Source organism: Cornus florida, unplaced genomic scaffold, assembly GCF_030987335.1.
Source record: "Cornus florida cultivar Cherokee Brave unplaced genomic scaffold, ASM3098733v1 CherokeeBrave_3.0.0_Hap2_Chr02, whole genome shotgun sequence".
NCBI classification, from domain to species: domain Eukaryota; kingdom Viridiplantae; phylum Streptophyta; class Magnoliopsida; order Cornales; family Cornaceae; genus Cornus; species Cornus florida.
In genome coordinates this window covers 15847383-15867079 of record NW_026775572.1, presented here as the reverse complement: position 1 = coordinate 15867079, position 19697 = coordinate 15847383, and the positions used below count along the sequence as shown (strand labels likewise).

Genomic DNA, 19697 nt, shown 5'->3' with positions numbered 1-19697 from the left:
TCATTTTTTTTTAATGAAAATTACTTTTGCTACAGTGTGCAATCAACAATTTGATACTTTGGATTGTGGCTGCTTTTTTATAGAGACTTCAGTATTATTCAAATAGTAATAAACGTGTGCTTGGTTTGTACTATAATACACTATTCGAAGCAAAAATAAATAAATAAATAAATAATTGCCAAACAAGCCCCTTAATTTAATTTTACTTTCATTTTCTACTATTTTTTTCATCCAAAATAAAGCTTCCACTTTATGACAATAGAATTATATATATACCAAGTAAATACATGTCTGTCATTTGTAAATTTGGCAATAAATAATATTTTCTCTCAAATTAAATATCCATTTTTTTATTTTTGGCTCTTAAAAAATAAATATTTTATTTAAAAAGTCAAAATATTGTTTTAGTAACATAACAATTTAACTTTCTTACATTAAACTTATAGAAAAGTAAATTAACACATCATGTAAACTGCTATAAACATATTTGATAATTCATTTACTATTAATACATCAAAAATCTATTAAAATCTATCATCTTAAAAAATTAAATTCTGAAAAAGTATGTCTAATTTGATCCGGATGGAGTAAACACAATATTCTTTTACTATTGAAATAGAATGTCAGAACTACCAAGCTCCATAGGACTGACCCATCACTAACACCTGCGTAAAAATTTTAATTTGGTCTGAAGAAATGGAGATGATCTTGAATGTATTTTTAATTGGGTTAATTCTGTTCATAAAAAAAAATGAATATAAATATCTAAAACTTATCTTAAACTTTGAAGAGCTTAATTTTTAAAGGATTGATATACTAGAAACTAAGCTATATAAAAAAAAAATTATAACAGTATATATATATATATTGGTAATTATATATATATATAAGTATAATTACCAATATATAGAGTTAAGTTAGTAGTTAGATGCTTAGACGTTAGAACTAAGAACTTGGGTAATTGTCTCAATTATGACAAAGAAGGTACGAGTATATTATATACAGTTCACATTTTGTATGTGACCAATGGTTGAAATATAGTTGACCATTCCTCGCCCATTCCCAGTGAGGCTCACACACCAATACTTTTCCATCCAACGGCTTAAACAAACTCATCAATGAATTCCCTGGCCGTTGGATTCCCACACACTACCCCACCTGTCGTTCCGATTACCAACAGAAGCGAAAACGGACCCCACTAAAATCCCCATTTCTAGAGAAAAAAAAAAAAATCCCCATTTCCTGCTGACGTGGCACTCCACCCTCTTGCAATTTCGGATATAATAGTGAGCCCCCCACCAATGCAAAATCCACAAGACAGAAGTTGGAGAGAGAGAGAGAAAGTGAGACAGAGAGAGGGAGTAGGGTTGGGTTGGGTTTGCTCTCTCGCTCCGAGTTAGGGTCTTTTGTGAAGAGGGTTGGATTTGGGTTTCAATGGAGGAGGGAGGTAACAGCAGAATGAAGGGGGTGGTGAAGTGGTTCAACGATCAGAAGGGTTTTGGCTTCATCACTCCTGACGATGGCGGTGAGGATCTCTTTGTTCACCAGTCATCCATCAGATCCGAGGGCTTTCGCAGTCTCGGAGATGGTGAATCGGTCGAGTTCGTGATCGAATCGGGCGGTGACGGACGTACCAAAGCTGTCGACGTCACCGGTCCAAACGGGGAGAACGTTCAGGGGAGTACCCGTGGCGGTGGCGGAGGAGGCGGTAGCGGCGGAAGAGGTGGTTCTGGTGGTGGGTATGGTGGAGGTGGAGGTTATGGCGGTGGAGGTGGAAGTAGAGGTGGACGTGGTGGAGGTGGCAGCTACGGCGGTGGAGGCGGAGGTTATGGAGGCGGTGGAGGCGGTTATGGAGGCGGCAGCGGCGGCTATGGAGGTGGAAGTTACGGCGGCGGAGGCGGCGGTAGTAACGCTTGTTTCAAGTGTGGCGAGACTGGACATATGGCGAGGGACTGCTATCAGGGCGGCGGCGGTGGCGGTGGCGGGGGGAGTTATGGCGGCCGAGGCGGAGGTGGCGGCGGAGGCAATGGTTGCTTCAACTGTGGGGAGGAAGGGCATTTTGCCCGAGAATGCCCCCACCCTTCTGGCTGAAATGGGTGAAAAAAGCAGGGGTAAATGTGTCGTTTCACGTTTTACTCCTCTCTTTTGCTCCTAGTATTAGTTTTACAGTTATTAAGCTTGTGGATGGTGAACCATATGAAATCTTTGTTTTGTGGGTGTTACTGTCATCATATGGCCACCTCTTTAAATATGTTCTCGTGTCTGCTTTGTTAGTCTTTTGACGGATATGGTGATTGTATTTTCTCTTCTCTCTTAGGTATTATGTTTGTGGTATGGTAGTTTAAAGAAGACGATTTAAGAGAGCTTTAGGGTTTGCTTTATCTGTGGTCTCTCTCTAGTCATATATATACACACATGTATATGTATACATGTTGGTTTTATATCAATGAACTGGGTTTTTCGTAATTCATTTTTTATATGTTGGTTCTAATTATCTTCTGAATGTGATGGTGATGATAACAATGGAGTTAATGGTCCCTTTCTTGTGTGTTATTTATTGTTGTTGCTTTTCATAAAAATTGATTACATTTGAACTTGATGGGAAGGTGTCTTTTTCTTGTTTATAAGGTATGTTTGGAATAGGGTAGGGCCGTGGTGCAAATAGGTCCAATCTCTTGCTTTCCATTGTTTGAGAAGTTGAGGGAAAGTTTTCATCAATAATTCAATTACTTGGGTTTCTATTGTTTGGAAAAGTTTTGAAACTATTGGTGGATAACCACATGAATAATGCAACATAAAGCAACCCATTATGGAATGTATCACATGGCTTTTTGGTTTTGTGCTTGTAGTAGTGTTCATACTTCCTTCATGCCTTGGCTCTCTCTCTCTCTCACACACACACACACACACACAAACATGGTCTCTTTATTGTTGAGACTACTTTTGTCTTTTAGACTCTGAATAATTGCTCCTTGCATTCCCAACTTTCCTAAAACAAAGAAAGAGAGAAAGGATAGAAAATATTTTCCATAATATATATATATATATAATCATGAAAGTGAAGTTAGGTTGTTGGGACTTAAAATGTTTAGCTGTAACAATGTGTTTTGAGTTCTTGATTGAGTTGTGAGAGGTTAATGGGGCTTTATTGGGTATTCTGGTAAATTCTAAGTTCTGGCAGTTTGATTAATCTTGATCTGGTTTGTTTGTGAATTTTTATACGTAGTATTTATTTTTCTTCAATTCTGGGGTTGCAAACACATAATACTGGTTTCTCATGCATAATACTAGTGCCAGATTTGGCTTATTATTCACTTTGTTATATGTTGGTAAGCATTTGGTCGGTTATAGTTGCAGTGAGCAAGGTGTTTAATGAAATATTTAAAAAGAAAGAAGGAAAAATGGTATTTGGGTTATGAGGTTACTATTATTATACAACAAATGGGCTAAATCACAGTGACCATTTGGTTGGTTAAATAGTCTTTTTTGCGGTTGGAGTTATATAGGGAAGTAGTATTACTACCGGCTTTGTGGTGGTTGTTTGACTGCAACAAATGGATATGGACTGCACAGGTTTAGTTCTAAATCACACACACCGAGTATTAGGGTGGGAGCTAAAAACGGCAAAATTAAATTAAATTATAGAGAGTTGGAACATGAGAGCTTCACCCGAAACTTGAGAGCGGCACTAGTTTAGCAGTTTAGTTTCATCAGCATATCACTGGATGCAATAGGTAATAGTGTTTTCATAAAGATGTATTCTAGAAAGAGAACGAAATGTGGTGGTCATCTACAGATTTGAATATAGTTTTGGAACTATGTAGCCCCTTGAATGCTGAAACGACATTGTTTAGTGACCTCATAAGCACTCGACCAGACCATTTCAAGAATTAACTCTGGGTGTAGCCATTCATGGGAGAAACTTATGAATTGTTAAGTGATTATGGTCTTCTTATTTATTATCTGACCATGGAGGTTGTTCGGGCTGTGGCATAAAAGTAAAGGATTGCACTTCTGAAATGCATTTGGTTTCTTGAGGTAGAAATTATTCATTGTAATTCTTGCAACATGATGTAGAAATTATTCATTGTAATTCTTACAACATGATGTTCAACAAAAGCAATGTAAACCTATAATATAATCAAAAAGTTGATATACGTGTTTTGGTGGAGGATTATTTGTAACTGGTCATCCTTGCAACAGTTATAATGAATAATTTTTCGTTTTTCAGGATGTTTACCATGTTTTTTTCGTATGTAATTAAATCCATGATCATGGATGTAATTTTCAAATTTGATAAAATTAATTTAATCAACCCAATATATATATATATATATATTCTGTTATTAGTCGAATAAGGAATGACGGCAACGAACTTGTGATCCAACTTAACTGTTTCTATTTTTATGTATTAATTATTTATTTTAAAATTTCAATATTTCTTTGTACGAGGTATTTTAAGTCGTTTGACGGGTTGGGCTGAATTAAGGAACTAACTAATATAAAAGTCTTATTCAAGATATTGAAGCTTTAACTTGAGCCCATGAGCCCAACTCACATTCACATTTTTGAGTTCGGGTTGGGGAAAATGGTTTAGTTTCATGTTAGATTACTATGCATTTAAAAAATTCTGAATTGAATGAAAGTTTCTGAAAAATAAATTAAATAAACTGGATATTAATTTTTTGAAATGAATAATATATAATAAATTAAAATACATAAAAAGGAAATTTTTTTATCAAGATTTTGAATTATATAGAATAAAGCTAACCAATATTATAAATATATAAAAAGTAAGAATTATAATTCGGATATGGGTATGGGCTGAGTTCGAGGTGGTTGAGATCTCAGAAATGGATGCCTAATATTACGAGGGCTTCTGATCATTCCTGAAATTGAAGCGAGGCCCATTTCCGTCCTTCACTCTTGTCACCCTAACAACATGCTGTGGAACAGACATACCCTTGTAAATTTACAATCAACGTAATACTTTGTCATGACCAATTTAAACATGAATTATATGAATCTTATGAATACACGAGTACTAGATTAAGGTTATGTGTTTAAATAGAGCAGAATAAAAATTGAAAAAGAAAAAAAAAAAAAAAAAAGACTTGATTGTTGTCGTGGACATATACTTATAGACAATACCTACGAGTGTTTAGTGCTTCTCTGTTCAACCATAATTAGAAGGAATAGTAAATTTAAGCGTTGGTAGAAATAATTCCTAAATTGTTTAAAAGTTTGAAGTAATTTGAACTAAACATTGAATTTGAACCCACAACATACCAAAAAAAAAAAAAAATTCATATTCAAATATTAAAATATGTCTAGCAAATAAAATGAGGACAGTTCCTAGGGGTATAACGGCATTGGTAGGAATTTGAAAAGTAAATTATTAAAGTCTTGTTTTCAAATCGCAATCTTTACTTAAATACTACGTGTATTGTAGGATCCATATACGTATTATAAGAGAAATAATAATAATAATAATAATAATAATAATAATAAAGTGGGAACAATATAAGAGAATAAAAGGGCTTTTTAAACTGAAAAGAGAGAGGCCTTTATGGCTTGGGTGATGAGGCTCCCATGCGCTAGATTGAAAAGGGATATTTAAGCAGGGTCTGACCACGACATATAAGCTTTTGCTTTTGGTCATGTATATATTCCATCAATGACACATCGAGCTTCCAACTTCGATGTCACACAATCCTTTGATAATGTCTTTCTGGTTAACTCTTTATCATGAATTATTCAACTATTCCAATAATATTGAATTTGTCTTGTCTAAGAATATGAGGATTCTCTCCATTACAAACATCCAAAAACTTGGTTGAAGACAAGAAAGATAAAGTCAAAATTTTAGTTCCTCTCCAACAGTTCCTATAAATAAGATTAAAATTGAATAATATTAGTTTTGTGATAACTCGCCTCAGAGAAATATTATTCAATATGAAACACACATCTACGCACATCCACTTGTACCAAATCCATGTCAATGGAGGTCAAATGGGTTAAACTTTGAAAATAAATTTTTAAAAAGATAAGCATATTTAAGGGTTCAATAACATTCCCAAACAGGTTTTTATAAGACCTATTTTTTCTTTTATTTATTTATTTATTTATTTTTGGGTAATTCACTTCTTCAAGTTAAAGGACAGTTTCATGGTGAAACGGACACAAATTATTTGCAATTGTAAGAAGCTGCATTGGTTTTGTCTATTTGTGTGTGTGTGTGTGTGTGAGAGAGAGAGAGAGAGAGAGAGAGAGAGAATCCTTCCTCTGGAACATTTAATCATTAAGCATAATAGGAAAAAGATTCACATATTGCATAGAACAATTTAAGGTCTAACCTAAACAAAACATTTGGTGAGAAGTGACAGAAAAAGGGTGGGGTTTTGTATGCTTTATAGGTAGAGAGAACTGATAAGAACCAAAGACACGTTGATGATCGCGATTGACACTACACTTTTCGTGATTGAGATCAATGGTGGGCCCGGAAGAGATTTTTTTTTTCTTTTTCTTGAAGGGGTAATTTCGGAAGTGAAATAGGTCCTCAATTCATAGAGCTCTGGAGTTGGCAAATGTGGGGAATAAAATAGGCGGATCAAGGGTTGTGAGACTAGTGGTGGTGCTGGTGGTGGAAGTTGGCCGGAGATGGAGTAGGTGCGGTGAAGTTAAGGAAGTGAGGTGGTGGTGTTGGTGTCTGTGGGAGGACTTGAGGAGGGCACTGGTAACACTTGGTGAAGAGTCCAAAAGTGTCAATCTGGTGTATAAAGTTTGTCATGCTCGCCCACCCACCGAATCCGAACCCAACCACAAGGACCCACACTACCACAAACACATTGATCGTATACGTGCCAGCCCACCTGCCGAAATACTTCGACGGTTGTTCCACTGCATTCTGCATCAAAAAAATTTAATCAAACGGTTAGGATCACTCCATAAAAGGCGCGTAGCTAACACGCTCCAAGCCTTTAAATTATAGTACCAGAGAAAAAAGACACTTTCATGTGGAGATTTTGGAGTACTATCTAATCTTTATGTAGGGAATCAATCATGTACCACCAACAGATATCCTGCCCCTTGGTGCAGCAAGAATCTCGTGCTTTTACAGTACTGTACCATATTATATGTATATATATATATACACACATATATGTGTTTGTACATATATAAATTAAGAGGGAATACTGTGAACGACTTTTGCAATCCAATTTTTTGGCACTGTTTAATTGAGAGCGAGAGGTTTTAATCAAGGACAATGCTACTGTAGTCTAATTGAAAATCAAATAGGACGTCCAAACGATGAGGCAGTATGATGGATGATGTATACCTCTCGGGCAGCTGCTGATTTGAAGGTGAAGATGTGGGCCAGAGCTGGGATGATGTAGACGGTGAAGCTAACGAGTAATGATCCAACGGTGGAGTTGATGGGCCCAAAGAAAGGGAAGACGATGGCCAAAAACCATATGGGGACGACCACAGGCAATCTCGCCGCCGCGCGCTTGCACATACTCTTGCACTCGTGCATGCCTACCGCCTTCTCCCACACAAAATATAAGGGTGTGCATGCGAACCCAAATGTAATAAACTGCATGCCATTTATCAAATCAACAATAATTAATTAATTAATTAGATCACTTTACTAAAGTTAAACCAATTAATTGCATTTATATATATATATATATAGACAAACAAAATGAATAAATGCTGGTGCATGCCTGATGGATAAGCATCAAAACGACAGCCATGTCTCTGAAGTGTGTTCTTGGGAGGAGAGCAAAAGCGTTGGAGTGATTGAGAAGCAAGTCGCCAAATGCCCAATACACTGCTGCTGCGGAGGGAAGCGTCAGTGTCAGCACATACACTGTAGCCACCAGGTATATGGCCTTGAACTTTTGTGGCTTCCACATTGCATGCATGATCTCTCTGCATGCCCAAACCAATCATATTTCACTATATTTCATTATCAATGCATATCTATCTATTGCAAAAAAATAATAATAATAAAAAAAATAAATAATAAAATCTATATCTATCTGATTTGACCTTAATTTTTATGTGGGAAATGATTTTTTTTTTTTTTCGCAATAATAGTTTGGGCCTATCCATAATTTACTTAAAAATAAATAAAAATGGGCCAGTTCCCAATTTAATTGGGCATACAGGTCTCTTGGGCTCAAATCCCTTCTTATGAAGCCCAGCATATATGAAAAAGGCCATCCGGTCGAGCATTTAGCTGTGTGTTTGGTTATCAAATTCTTAAAAAAATAATGCTATTTATTGTTTATTAAAATATAGAATATTTTTCCTCGGACGTTTTGCTCTAAAGCATTAAAATAAAATGTAGACACTCGAAAAAGATGGGAAAACATGAAAAGAAAAGAAAAAAATGTCTTGTAAAAATTTAAAATTTTCATTTTTCTCAGTTCTCTTTTGATCTACTAGTGTTGGGCTTTCTGGTGGGAGTACTAGGCCTTACTCATCATCAACCTCCCAAACCCTAGAAATTAGTACATGGTCTGCGGACTAATCCGATTTTAGCTGACATGCAAATAAATATTTAAATAAAATTAATATATTTATTTATGTGACAATTTAGTAATTGGCACAGGAGGACCGCGAGATTTTTATATTTTTACTCATTAAAAGCAATACAAACAGAGTACTACAATTCAATGATCAAGTGGGCCATCCCATGAGAAAAGCAAAAGTTACTAGAGAAAAGGAGGTTCTGGCTTTTCTAATCGAAAAAGAGTTTCCTAGAAAGGATGACTTTTTGTCTCCCACGCCTAACAAGGGCAATTTCGGAATATTATTTTATGAGAAATATTGTAAGGAATTTTGGGCTTTATTCATGATAGGATACGTACCTGAAGGAATAGATTGGTCCATGGTCCATATTATCAGATGGGTCAGATTTTTGGGGTACGTACAATAAGCTCTATGATAAAGATTGGTCCATTAGATCACATGGACAGGTCTTGTCAAAACGAACCAAGGTTAAGTCATTTTCACATGGACGTTACAGCATGGACTTTACTTTTACGGTTTTACCCAAGCTCAATTAAGGCCTTTGCACATTGATAAACGTAGTCAAATCTGTAATTAACGTAAAAGTCACGAATATATATATATATATATATATATATATATATAATCTAGGGTTGTCTTACACAGTGACGGCATGTCCCCCAAATGTGTAGAGAATGTTTGTGGCTCCTGTGAAGTAGAGAACCATCTTGCTTGCTCCCGTATGTTTTACTCCTTCCACCTAGCAAAATATAATATAGATATATCAATATAACATTATGTTATCTAAATTAAAGTTAATATGATTAAAAACAGAAAGCTTTTAGAAATTTTTTTTTTTTATAAAAAAATTAAATTATTTCTGTTAGTGTGTTGGAAAATACTAATCATTTCCTATTATGTAAAATTTATAAACTCTTATCCACTTCACTAATACTTAAAAAATAAATTAAATTAAATTAAAACTGTTTTCCATGGTGAAAAACTCCATAAATATGACTAATGCTCACTTTTTATTTATATTGCTTGAATATATTACTTTATAGGGTAGAAACAAAGAGGTTTAATTATGGGAATCTTTGTGCCTTAAAGGTCACACATTACAGTAAAAGAAGCAAAACTCATGCAGTGTTAATTTTCAAAATTTTAAAAGCCACGTAAAAATATCACTGTAGCTCACATGCACGTACGGAATAAAAAACATTGGATCCCACTGAAATTATTTTAGTAACAAGATTGTTTTCCCATCATTTTCAATATACGGTCATGGGTTTAGTTGTCAATTTTCATAATTACATACGTACTGATATATATATATATATATATATATATATATATTGTTGTTGTATTACCTGTCCATGGAGGAGTGATGCAACAGCAAGGTACCAAGCTGTATAAGTGGTCATTATTAAGCCTAGGAAGGACCAAATTCTGTAGTTGTGAAATGAAGGAATGAAGACTGTAGTGGCACAACAAGCTCCAAAGATGTAGGTCCAAGTTCTCTTGTCCAGATTATCATTAATGTAATATATATTGCTGCATAAATATATATAAAAGATGCCTAGTTAGTTTGCAGAAACTGTCAGTACTTCAAATTTTTTTGGTTCTTTACTCATTTGAATTAATTAAAATAGTTTTTACACATGAAAAAGAACGATAGGGTTAAAAGAAAAGGCCAGAGATATGGGTAATTAATTACCTAGCACAAGCAATGAGTTGAATCACAGATCCAAACAGAAGAAAAGTGCAATTGAATGCCAAACCCACGTTCCTCCAGTGCTTTCCAAGTAGCCCATCAAGAACTTCAAACCACTTCAATTGTAAAATAATGCCATACAAAAAACACAAACCCATGTGAGATATGTATTCTAAGTTGAATATAGTATATATAATGCAATTTTTAGAGATGAAAATATATAATATTTTTAGAGTGGAAATTAATTATATAATTAACCTGAATGACATGGTTTCTGAAATCAACTTTTTCTCTTTCTTTTCTGGTTCTGTACTCTACGTAGAGAACGCTAATGAGATAGGCTGTCCAACTACCCATCAACCCATAAAAGAGCTGAAACAGTATGCCAGAAACCATCCCAAGCTGAGAAAATGAGTATGGCAAAGTCAGCAGAACTTGAGCCACCTGCATATTATAAAACAAACATAATATTAGGGTTACCTTAGGTAGTTTGAAAGTAGTAGTAAAATTTTGTCACGATTAATACGAACATGAATTTTATGAATATTCGTTAAACATATGATTCATGTAACGGATTCAAGTAAGAAAATAGTATATAATTGACCTGATTTGAAGCACAACTAAACCAGGCATCATAGACAGAACCACCATGCCAGAAGAAGCTAGATAGTCTCGATTTGACATCCTTAGGCTTCCCTTCTGTTTCCATCTCTACATAATTCCCAACCATCACAGTCTCCACCACCTTGTCTGATGATGCCATCTCTCAGTCTCTCACTAGAACACACACACTCTCTCTCTAGAACTCTTTTCTTTCTTATATCTTGTATTATAATAATAGTAGTAAGTGTATCTATAAAATGTGATTGAGATTGGGAATGAAGGAATTGAATGAGGCTTATAGAGGTGGTTGATATGAAGTAGTAAATCTATGTGTATATTTATATAGAGAGACGAGAGGTCTCGAAGGTTGGGAAGGCTGTGTTTGAAAGGTATAATAGAGAGCGGTTTTGGGAAGCGAGTAAAATCCGCTTTTGGAGCTTCAACTTTGTAGCTTTGACGAAAACCCACTGGTTTTCGAGCCTTATGTTTGTTCTTTAATTTATTTTTTTTGTTTTTTACTATATAATTAAATCACCAAATAATTACTCTTTATTTTTTAACCATTGATTATAGGAGCGTGAGTGGTTGGTCCGCACGAGTGGGTTTTCCTACTTCCTAGACTAAAAAGTATTTAATATATTTTTGTAAACCTAATATATCCTTCTATTTCCAAATAATTATTAATAATGCCATTAATTCCACTTAAATTAATTGAGGATTGTTAGCAACAGTCACTTGGGCAAATTGACGCTTACCTGATGTGATTAATTGCCTGCTGGCATTGTTTTTTCTACAAATAACAAAAACTTGTAGTTGTGATCCAAATTCTTGTATTTGAGTGAAAGTGTGAATTTCACTACATAAATGTGACCTACACCTTACTCACATCACCCTCATAGCATTCTTTCGAATTCAGAGAATGTATCATTGTCCATAATAATAATAATTTATTTGTAATTTTAATAAACTGTTACAATTGATTGTAAATCGACTATTGCTAACATTCCTCAAATTATATATTAAAAAATCCCATTTTCGTGTTTTTTTTTTTTTTTTTTTTTTGGGGGGTTGGTGTTAGAAGGGATTTCATCTAGCATATATATCCAAAATAGATTCATTTAATTTTGATGAAAAAGCTGTGTAATTACAAATAAGAAGAGGGTTATTATGGGAAAAGAATAATAGTAGCAATTGAGAATGAATTAATAGATCGGGGAAGGTATTGGGGGGAGACAGAGGAAAGAGAAGAATAGTATAAGAAATGGGAAGGAGTGAAGAGATGAATTATAAGAAAGTAGACCACATGATTGCAGCCAAACGGGCGTGGTCGCTTTATAAGAAGAACAAAGCTGCTTTTATCACATGGCCATTTGCCTTAAAATAAACCCCCCCCTGTGGACTCGATAATCCATCACTCCCTCCGAAGCCCAGAACCCAAAAGTCTGCTTATTCACACATGGACCGGGGACAAATGGACATTTGGGAAGCCCTTTGGAGAGTTGTTCTCTATCATGTGCCCTTGGAAATACCATTCCTTTTCTCTATTCTTTATTATTATATATTCAAGATATCAATATAAATATATATATATATATATAGTTTTTGTATTTTGTTATTTATTACTATTCTTCATCATTTATATTCCCTTCAAGTACAGAGCCAAAGGCAACTATCTTTACACTTTTCTTTTTCCTTTTTCCCTAACTTTTTTTTCTTTTTAAACTTGGTAAATAGTGAGTAACTAAATATTATCATTAGTATCTGATGCAGAATTTGGGCTTTAATAAATGGATTTTTTATCTATCGATGCTCGTGATTTGTCAATGAATTTAAATTTGATGTGATAATTCGAATAATTCATTAATAATTCAAATTCGATAATGTGTTAATTAAACAAAATTCTATATAAATTATGATTGATTCAATTCAATAATAATTGGATAGATGGAATGATACCATGTAAATATATTTTCAAATAAATATAGTAATTTAAAAGACAAGGACAGGATATATAGAAAGGGAAAGAGAATCTAACAAAATTAAGTATAGTTGGAGCCACTTGGAGGGGATAAATATAACATATGAACATAATACGAGCTTAAGGAAAAATAATTTTTATGAAAATAACTGTCCACAAGAGACAAAATTTGAATACTACTACACTAAAGATATTATGACCTATTAACCCTCCTCTCCTAGTCCTCACTGTCCCAGAATTCTCTAGGTACAACTTTCTCCTTTTACATATAACCATGTTATTTTGAATTTTGAAGAAGCTATAAACCCAGAAAGATTTTTGATTATCTTTCATCTCATGATGATAAACTATGATGATTTTGTCTATAATAGTTGGCTAAGCATAGAGCCAGCATTGAAATTATTGTGAGAGCTTATTTTCCAGGCCTCAAAAAGCTTATTGTTTTGGTGCAGTGAAACACATTTATGGGGTTTGTTGGACATCACATCTCACATTCCCACTCCTTGTTAGGTCATGCTTTCTACCCACTTGGGACCAGAAACATTCCCTGTGACTTTGTCTCCTTGACTGCATAGTGCTGAGAAGAGCTCACACACCATGAGCTAATGTCTATTGTTTTTTCAATATCAATTTGGACATCAACTTTGACTGCATTCATCATTTGAATATGAGTCGATATGTTTGATTACAACAACCATATGTACGTTCTTCACAGTTCGAAATTTTGAACTATAGGTGAGTGGTGACTAAAGTTCGGGCTTGCATTTGAAGCAAATTCAATGAAGAATGACTTTCTTTAGTGAAATTTGACACAAAATTTGATCACTAGCCTTCCACTGTTGGTCTTAACATTGTAATTATTGATCCCATTCTCACAAAGACAAGTGTCGTTTTTATAGTTGCATTTCTAGTTAAAATTGAAGCACCAAAATAAACTTAACCTTACTAACAAACATTAGCACATATGGTATGAGCTCTCTCTCAAATGCGAGGTTGAATGTTCAAAAATAATAATAATAAAAAATAAATAAAAAATAGAAATCTAAAAAACGATTACTAAAATTGAGGTTGACCAACATACCTTCCACATAGGCATTTAATTGGTCTAGATTTGTAGCTTTAAAATATAAGGTAAAGTACAGGCACACCCCTTGAGATTTAACAAAAAGACACTCAGAGGAAATTTAATTATTTTTTTGACAAAGACACTTCCGGAAGATTAAAAAATGGACAAAGACACCCCTTTTACATGAGAAATTGACCAAATTACCCTTTGACAGTTTAGGAGACTTTTTGAACTTTACAATTTAATAAATTGGACCAATCTACCCTCATGAACAATTTATGCATAAAAAAAAAATGAAAAAAAAAACTTTATATTGTTCACTTATTATTATTATTATTATTATTTTGTTATTTACTTTATAAATATTCCAACTTCTTAAAAATGTAGACGTCTAGAATGATTTTTTGATCCAATACATTTATTTCAAATAAATTATATTTTGTTATTACTTCTTTTTTTTTTCTTTTTTATTTTTAAATTAAGACGCTTAATTCTTTCATCTAAAAAAATTAAACCATTTTTTTTCCTTAAAAATAAAAAATATTGTTCCAGTATAACTTTATGCATCTTAAATTATATATCAAATATTATGCATTTCCTAACATAAAAGGGGAAAAAATAATAATAAAACAAAAGGAAAAAAAATAATAAAACAAAGGAAAAAAAAAAAATAACGGCATGCATAAAGTTAAAATGCATAAAGTTATATTGGTACCTATTTTTCTTTATAAGAAGTTGGGACATTTATAAAGTAAATAACAAAAAAAAAAAAAAAAGAAGTGAACAATTTAAAGTTTTTTTTTTTTACTTTTTTTTATACATAAATTATTCATGAGGGTATATTGGTCTAATTTATTAAATTGTAAAGTTAAAAAAGTTTTTTTTAAAAAAAAAAAAAAGTGAACAATATAAAGTTTTTTTTTTTTTTACTTTTTTTTTATACATAAATTATTCATGAGGGTAGATTGGTCCAATTTATTAAATTGTAAAGTTAAAAAAGCCTCCTAAACTGTCAAATGGTAATTTGGTCAATTTTTTATATAAAAGGGTGTCTTTGTCCATTTTTGAACCTTCAGGGGGTATTTTTGTCCAAAAAAATAAGTAAGTTTTCTCTAGATGTCCTTTTGCCAAACCTCAAAAGGTGTGGCTGTACTTTACCCTTGTAGTAATTATAGGCTCCTAATATATTTTATAATAAAGAATCTTACCACAAAAGGTTTTGTATTGGATTTGGTTGATGATTGTGTTTAATTATAATCAGTTATATGCCCTACGCTTTGAATCATTTGAACACAAAAACCCACTACTAATACGGCGTGGAAAACAAATAAGCACGCTATGCTCCAGCAGGGTTGGTAGCTGATGGCTTAGAATCGTGGCTGGCTCATGCCAAGTCAACCTATGATGAACAATTATTTGCCCAAAATGATCCATGTTTCAAATGTAGTATTAATTAAGGATAGACAAAACAGACAACTTAGCATTAATTAGTTTGTTTGAAATCGACTCTCAATCATATGAATACCAAACTTAATAAAGCACCCTTTTTATTCCCACTTCTCCTTACCAAAAAAAGATGTGAATGCAACACACAAGATTTCTTTTAAACCAACCTAATTTATATTTGGGTAAATTAATAGAATGTCAAAATAACAAGAATTTTTTTTATAGTTTCAAAAATAACACTGATCTCCTTATTTAATGTCGTCTGTCTATCAAACACGTAAAATGACAATTATATGCACATTGTACTTTTACCATTACAATATATGGACAAAATTGTCTTTTCAAGCATTCTAGAGGCAAAATTGGGTATTCAGTTTAGACATGACATTGGTAGACAACACGGACAAATTTTATGACAAGGGAAGTTAGTGTTATTCCGACTACAATTATAATGGAGGTTAGTGTTATTTTTTAGACTAGAGAAGAGGACTTCTGTTATTAAGACATTTTACACTGGAGGCCGACGTAATATCCAATTTATATTTTCATTGGATGCTTTGATATGCCACACACACACATAAACGTAAGTATACATATTCTTAGCAATCATTAAAGGTGTTTTGTTGGGTCAGTCTTTAGCATTGTTTCACATAGCTTTTCATTGAACAAATTGTATGAGCTTTTATGTGTGGAATAGAGAAGCACAATTGCTTTTTGGATGGCTCAAAGGGCATGGAATTGAGAACCTGCATTGACTTAGTAGAATGCAATTAGAGAATGTGGGGTTTGTTAGCCTTTTCTCTACGCATACATTCAATGATGGTCAACTCCATTAGCAAAGCAATGGTTGCCCTTATTTAAGCATGCATTATAATTGAATTGAAGTCATTTATCAACAACGCCATCATTCTCAATTTCCTTTTCTGCAGGCCTGGCTACCAATTTTAGGACTCAAAAGAATCTGAGCTTTAACGAATATATATATATATATATATATATATATATATATATCTATTGTCATGCCATTCTTTCCACACTATTAAAGCTGCATTGGGCCAATAATTCGTATAATTCATGATATGATTTTGAAAAAAAGAGTGCATTGCTTGGTTAAATAATAAAAGTTTGGATTGGAAATACTTTGAGAATATGGATTCAAATTTGAGATTGACCAATTTTCTACAATCCAAACATCGGGTTTCTCCAATTTCCTAAAATCCAAACATGAGGTTTGGGTAGGCCAAACCAGTCTTCCACTTCCTTAAGCCCGTAGTTACATTTTTGGCTATCTGGGCCCATTCATAACGTAGGTATATATATAGGCCTTTACTGGGTTCTAGAAATCTATCGAGGATTGGATTTGCGATACACTATTTATAGACCAACTTCTTAATTGCTCTTTCCATATATCTTTAATACGTAGTAGTAACCAGCTTTAATTTATTCCCTACTATAGTACACTTAACCTTCCATTTGGTGATCGATCAGAGTTCATAGCATTGCACAAGCTCCAAACTTTGCACCACAAAGTTTTGATGTAATCTAAGTTTGAATACCACAAGTTTCATATATGACATTATTTTGTTGAATACACTCGGTCGCAAATGAGAAAAAAAATAAAAATAAACTTCCCATGAAGCCTTTACTTAGTGTTTTTTTTTAATTATATGTCAGTCATTTTATACACCTTAAATTTTTATATATAATATAACATGAATGCATATATTAAGTCTAGCTCCGACATTGTCTTGCTCTATTTTAGCTTGTGGTGGGAGTTTATATTTTTTGTGTTTGTACTTGTGTTTATGTTTATGCTCCGATATTATTTTGTTAAGAAAATAGAGTTTTTGAAATTTTTTTTTAAGTTCGTTGATCTCGAAGAAAAGTTTAATCTGTTTCATACATTTAGAATTAAAATATTCACATCTAAGATTTGAAGCTCATGCCATCACTTATTGAATATGAATAACATTTCTTCCGCAATAACTACTGAATATTTGTTTTTACAACCAAATAATAATAAAAAACTTTCTAACAATACATGATCTACATGTATATATAATCACATAGGATGGGAATGGGAGTTGTGGCCATTGATACCCCTCACCACACACTAGCCAACCCACTGTCACTCGATTTGCACTTATTAATGTTTATGTTCCGACTCAAAGCTTTGTACAAGGCAAGACTTGTTGGGTTACAAATGAGACTCCTCCCCTATTTATACAAATTGCTACTATGCATTTCAACCAATGGTTAAAATGACTTCTCTAGAATTGTCTTCTAAAATGTCTACCAATCTAGACAATATTACAATTCTTTATAATCTTGTAACAGTTTCTACAATTCCCAACACAACTCTAGAAGATTTATAATCAAAATATCCACACCCGCCATGAATATTCTCACTGAGTGCCTGGTCACTTGCGTCATGCAACCTCCAGGTGTGACACCGTGCTTAATTCGATGGATTTTTTTAATTGATAGGCCCAGTAAAAAAACATATGCCTCCATCCCAAATTCTACAATGGACTTAGTGTTTTAGTTGACACTATATATATGTGAGATTCCTTTGGATAAGGACTTTGATCTTGATAACTTCAACACTTAACTCCACCCACTAATGGAGCAAATATGCATGTCCTGAATTCAGATTTCATGATTACTCTACTTATTATAATTGAAATATGTGATTTCATGGTTATTCAACTTATTATAATTAAAATACGTGTTGAATCAAAAGAAGGGGTGATATAAGAGGAAGTGTAATAGAAAATTTAAATATTAATGTTATAACTCCTTTAATATCACTAAACACCCCATGTTAGCTTTTTGTACCCCGTCAAAACTCCTTTAAGATCACTAAACAAAACACCCCATGTTAGCTTTTGCGTAATGTGCCAAAAAAGTGTGAAATGACATTGTTACTCCCATTTTTAAAAATATCATAAATATAAAAGGACTCTCTCCCTCTATAACTTCCGCGCCCCAAAACTTTCGTCTCTCTAACGCACACCACCGCCATCACTTTGTAAGTAAACATATGGTCCTAACATTTTCGGTAATGGAAGAAACCGACTCGTTACTCAAATTGAGTTTGAGCTTAAAACTTCAGGTTCCCTGCATCTAAAATCATAGTGATCAATGAAAGAGTTTCTGGACTACTTTTTTTCTTTCCTATATGCAATTTAAAGATTTAGCACATTGAGCAAATGTGGTTAAAATGAAATTTATACATGGTGTGTCCACTAATTTTATTTTTTTATTTTTTTTCATTTTTCGTGGAAGGTGTAATAGACATATTATGGAGAAATCCATTATCCCTTTGTGTGGTACACTGGTACTGAATTAATTCACATAAGATTATGTAACTATGATATCCTCGAAGGCTTACAACCCAGCAATCATTGCAATCCAAGAAACTATATATAAGAAGATGGAAAAATGATATATAAAATGGGGAAACATGGGTGGTGAAAAAGGTTGGATTTCCATTTGGAGCTGCATATATAAGCAATTAAAGAAGTCATGAAAGCTAAATCTAACTGTGATTAATTTGTACAATATATTAGATTTAAGAAGGAACCTGACATTGTACAAAGCTGCAATGAAAGGAAATTGGGAAAGCGAAAAAAGATTGTTTGCCCAAGATGAAGCTGCTAACCTATGTTCATAATCTCTCTCCTTTTTCTTTTCTTTTTTTCAAAATAATTAAAAACTAAAGCAAAAGAATAATGTGAAAGGTTTAAAATTATATTATCTGTATTTCTTTTCATCTTCCTCTTGTTTTATTAGAAACCAAACATTTTTTTTTTCCCTTTCTGAATTGAGCTGAAGATTATTGTTTTCAATTATATTACATTGGGAAGTAATCCTTGTGCAAGGCAACTCACATTAGGTTGATTTATGGGGATAAAGCATTATCATTATCATCTGATGCCCTTGGTGTTCAATTGTGGTGATTCAATGGCACTTCAACTAATTCTGTATTTTGTAGAATTCTACAAAGGTGCTTCAATGGCAGTCGATCACTTTTCTAAACAATCAAACAACAATGTGGAATGATTGGTCCAAGTCTGATTCACCTCAATCGACATGGAGGCACCATGTGGAGTGATTGGTGGGTGTGATTACAAGAAGTGTTCAAATCGATCAGGTCGAGGAAGCCTAGGATTGTGCGTTGCCACCTTCTGCAATGACAATGAGCATGAATGGTTGTTTTTTATTTTTTGGCAGTGATATTCGCGCTCCATAAATATACTAATGGAGCTTCATTAATTCTTTTATTAAATTGACTGACAAAATAAGCCTGGGCCCTAATCAAACTTTCCTAAACTAGGCTCTCTTACCATTTTTTTTTTTTTTTTTTC

The 19697-nt window shown here is 33.4% G+C and overlaps 2 protein-coding genes across 2 annotated transcripts; one reads left to right on the top strand and one right to left on the bottom strand.

Moving 5' to 3' along the window:
• The first annotated feature begins 1310 nt into the window (after positions 1-1310).
• LOC132293864 (glycine-rich protein 2) lies at positions 1311-2466 on the top strand. Its single transcript, XM_059791509.1, has one exon. The coding sequence runs from the start codon at positions 1435-1437 to the stop codon at positions 2089-2091; it is 657 nt and encodes a 218-aa protein (XP_059647492.1). The 5' UTR covers positions 1311-1434; the 3' UTR covers positions 2092-2466.
• A 3804-nt stretch (positions 2467-6270) lies between these two features.
• LOC132293863 (auxin transporter-like protein 5) lies at positions 6271-11419 on the bottom strand. The gene is made up of 8 exons (XM_059791508.1): positions 10839-11419; positions 10493-10678; positions 10238-10350; positions 9891-10074; positions 9183-9280; positions 7728-7935; positions 7340-7597; positions 6271-6907 (listed from the first exon to the last, which is right to left on the bottom strand). Exons 1-8 carry the CDS (start codon positions 10995-10997, stop codon positions 6626-6628), a joined length of 1488 nt encoding a protein of 495 aa, XP_059647491.1. The 5' UTR covers positions 10998-11419; the 3' UTR covers positions 6271-6625.
• Positions 11420-19697: the final 8278 nt, after the last annotated feature.

Bases quoted from the DNA above. Each gene is read 5' to 3' on its own strand.
- LOC132293864 (XM_059791509.1), top strand. From the start codon at position 1,435: ATGGAGGAGGGAGGTAACAGCAGAATGAAGGGGGTGGTGAAGTGGTTC.
- LOC132293863 (XM_059791508.1), bottom strand. From the start codon at position 10,997: ATGGCATCATCAGACAAGGTGGTGGAGACTGTGATGGTTGGGAATTAT. The intron at 10,075-10,237 runs GTAATTAATTAC...ATATTTATGCAG, and splicing joins CAACTCATTGCTTGTGCTAG to CAATATATATTACATTAATG. The intron at 6,908-7,339 runs GTATACATCATC...TTTTTGATGCAG, and splicing joins AATCAGCAGCTGCCCGAGAG to AATGCAGTGGAACAACCGTC.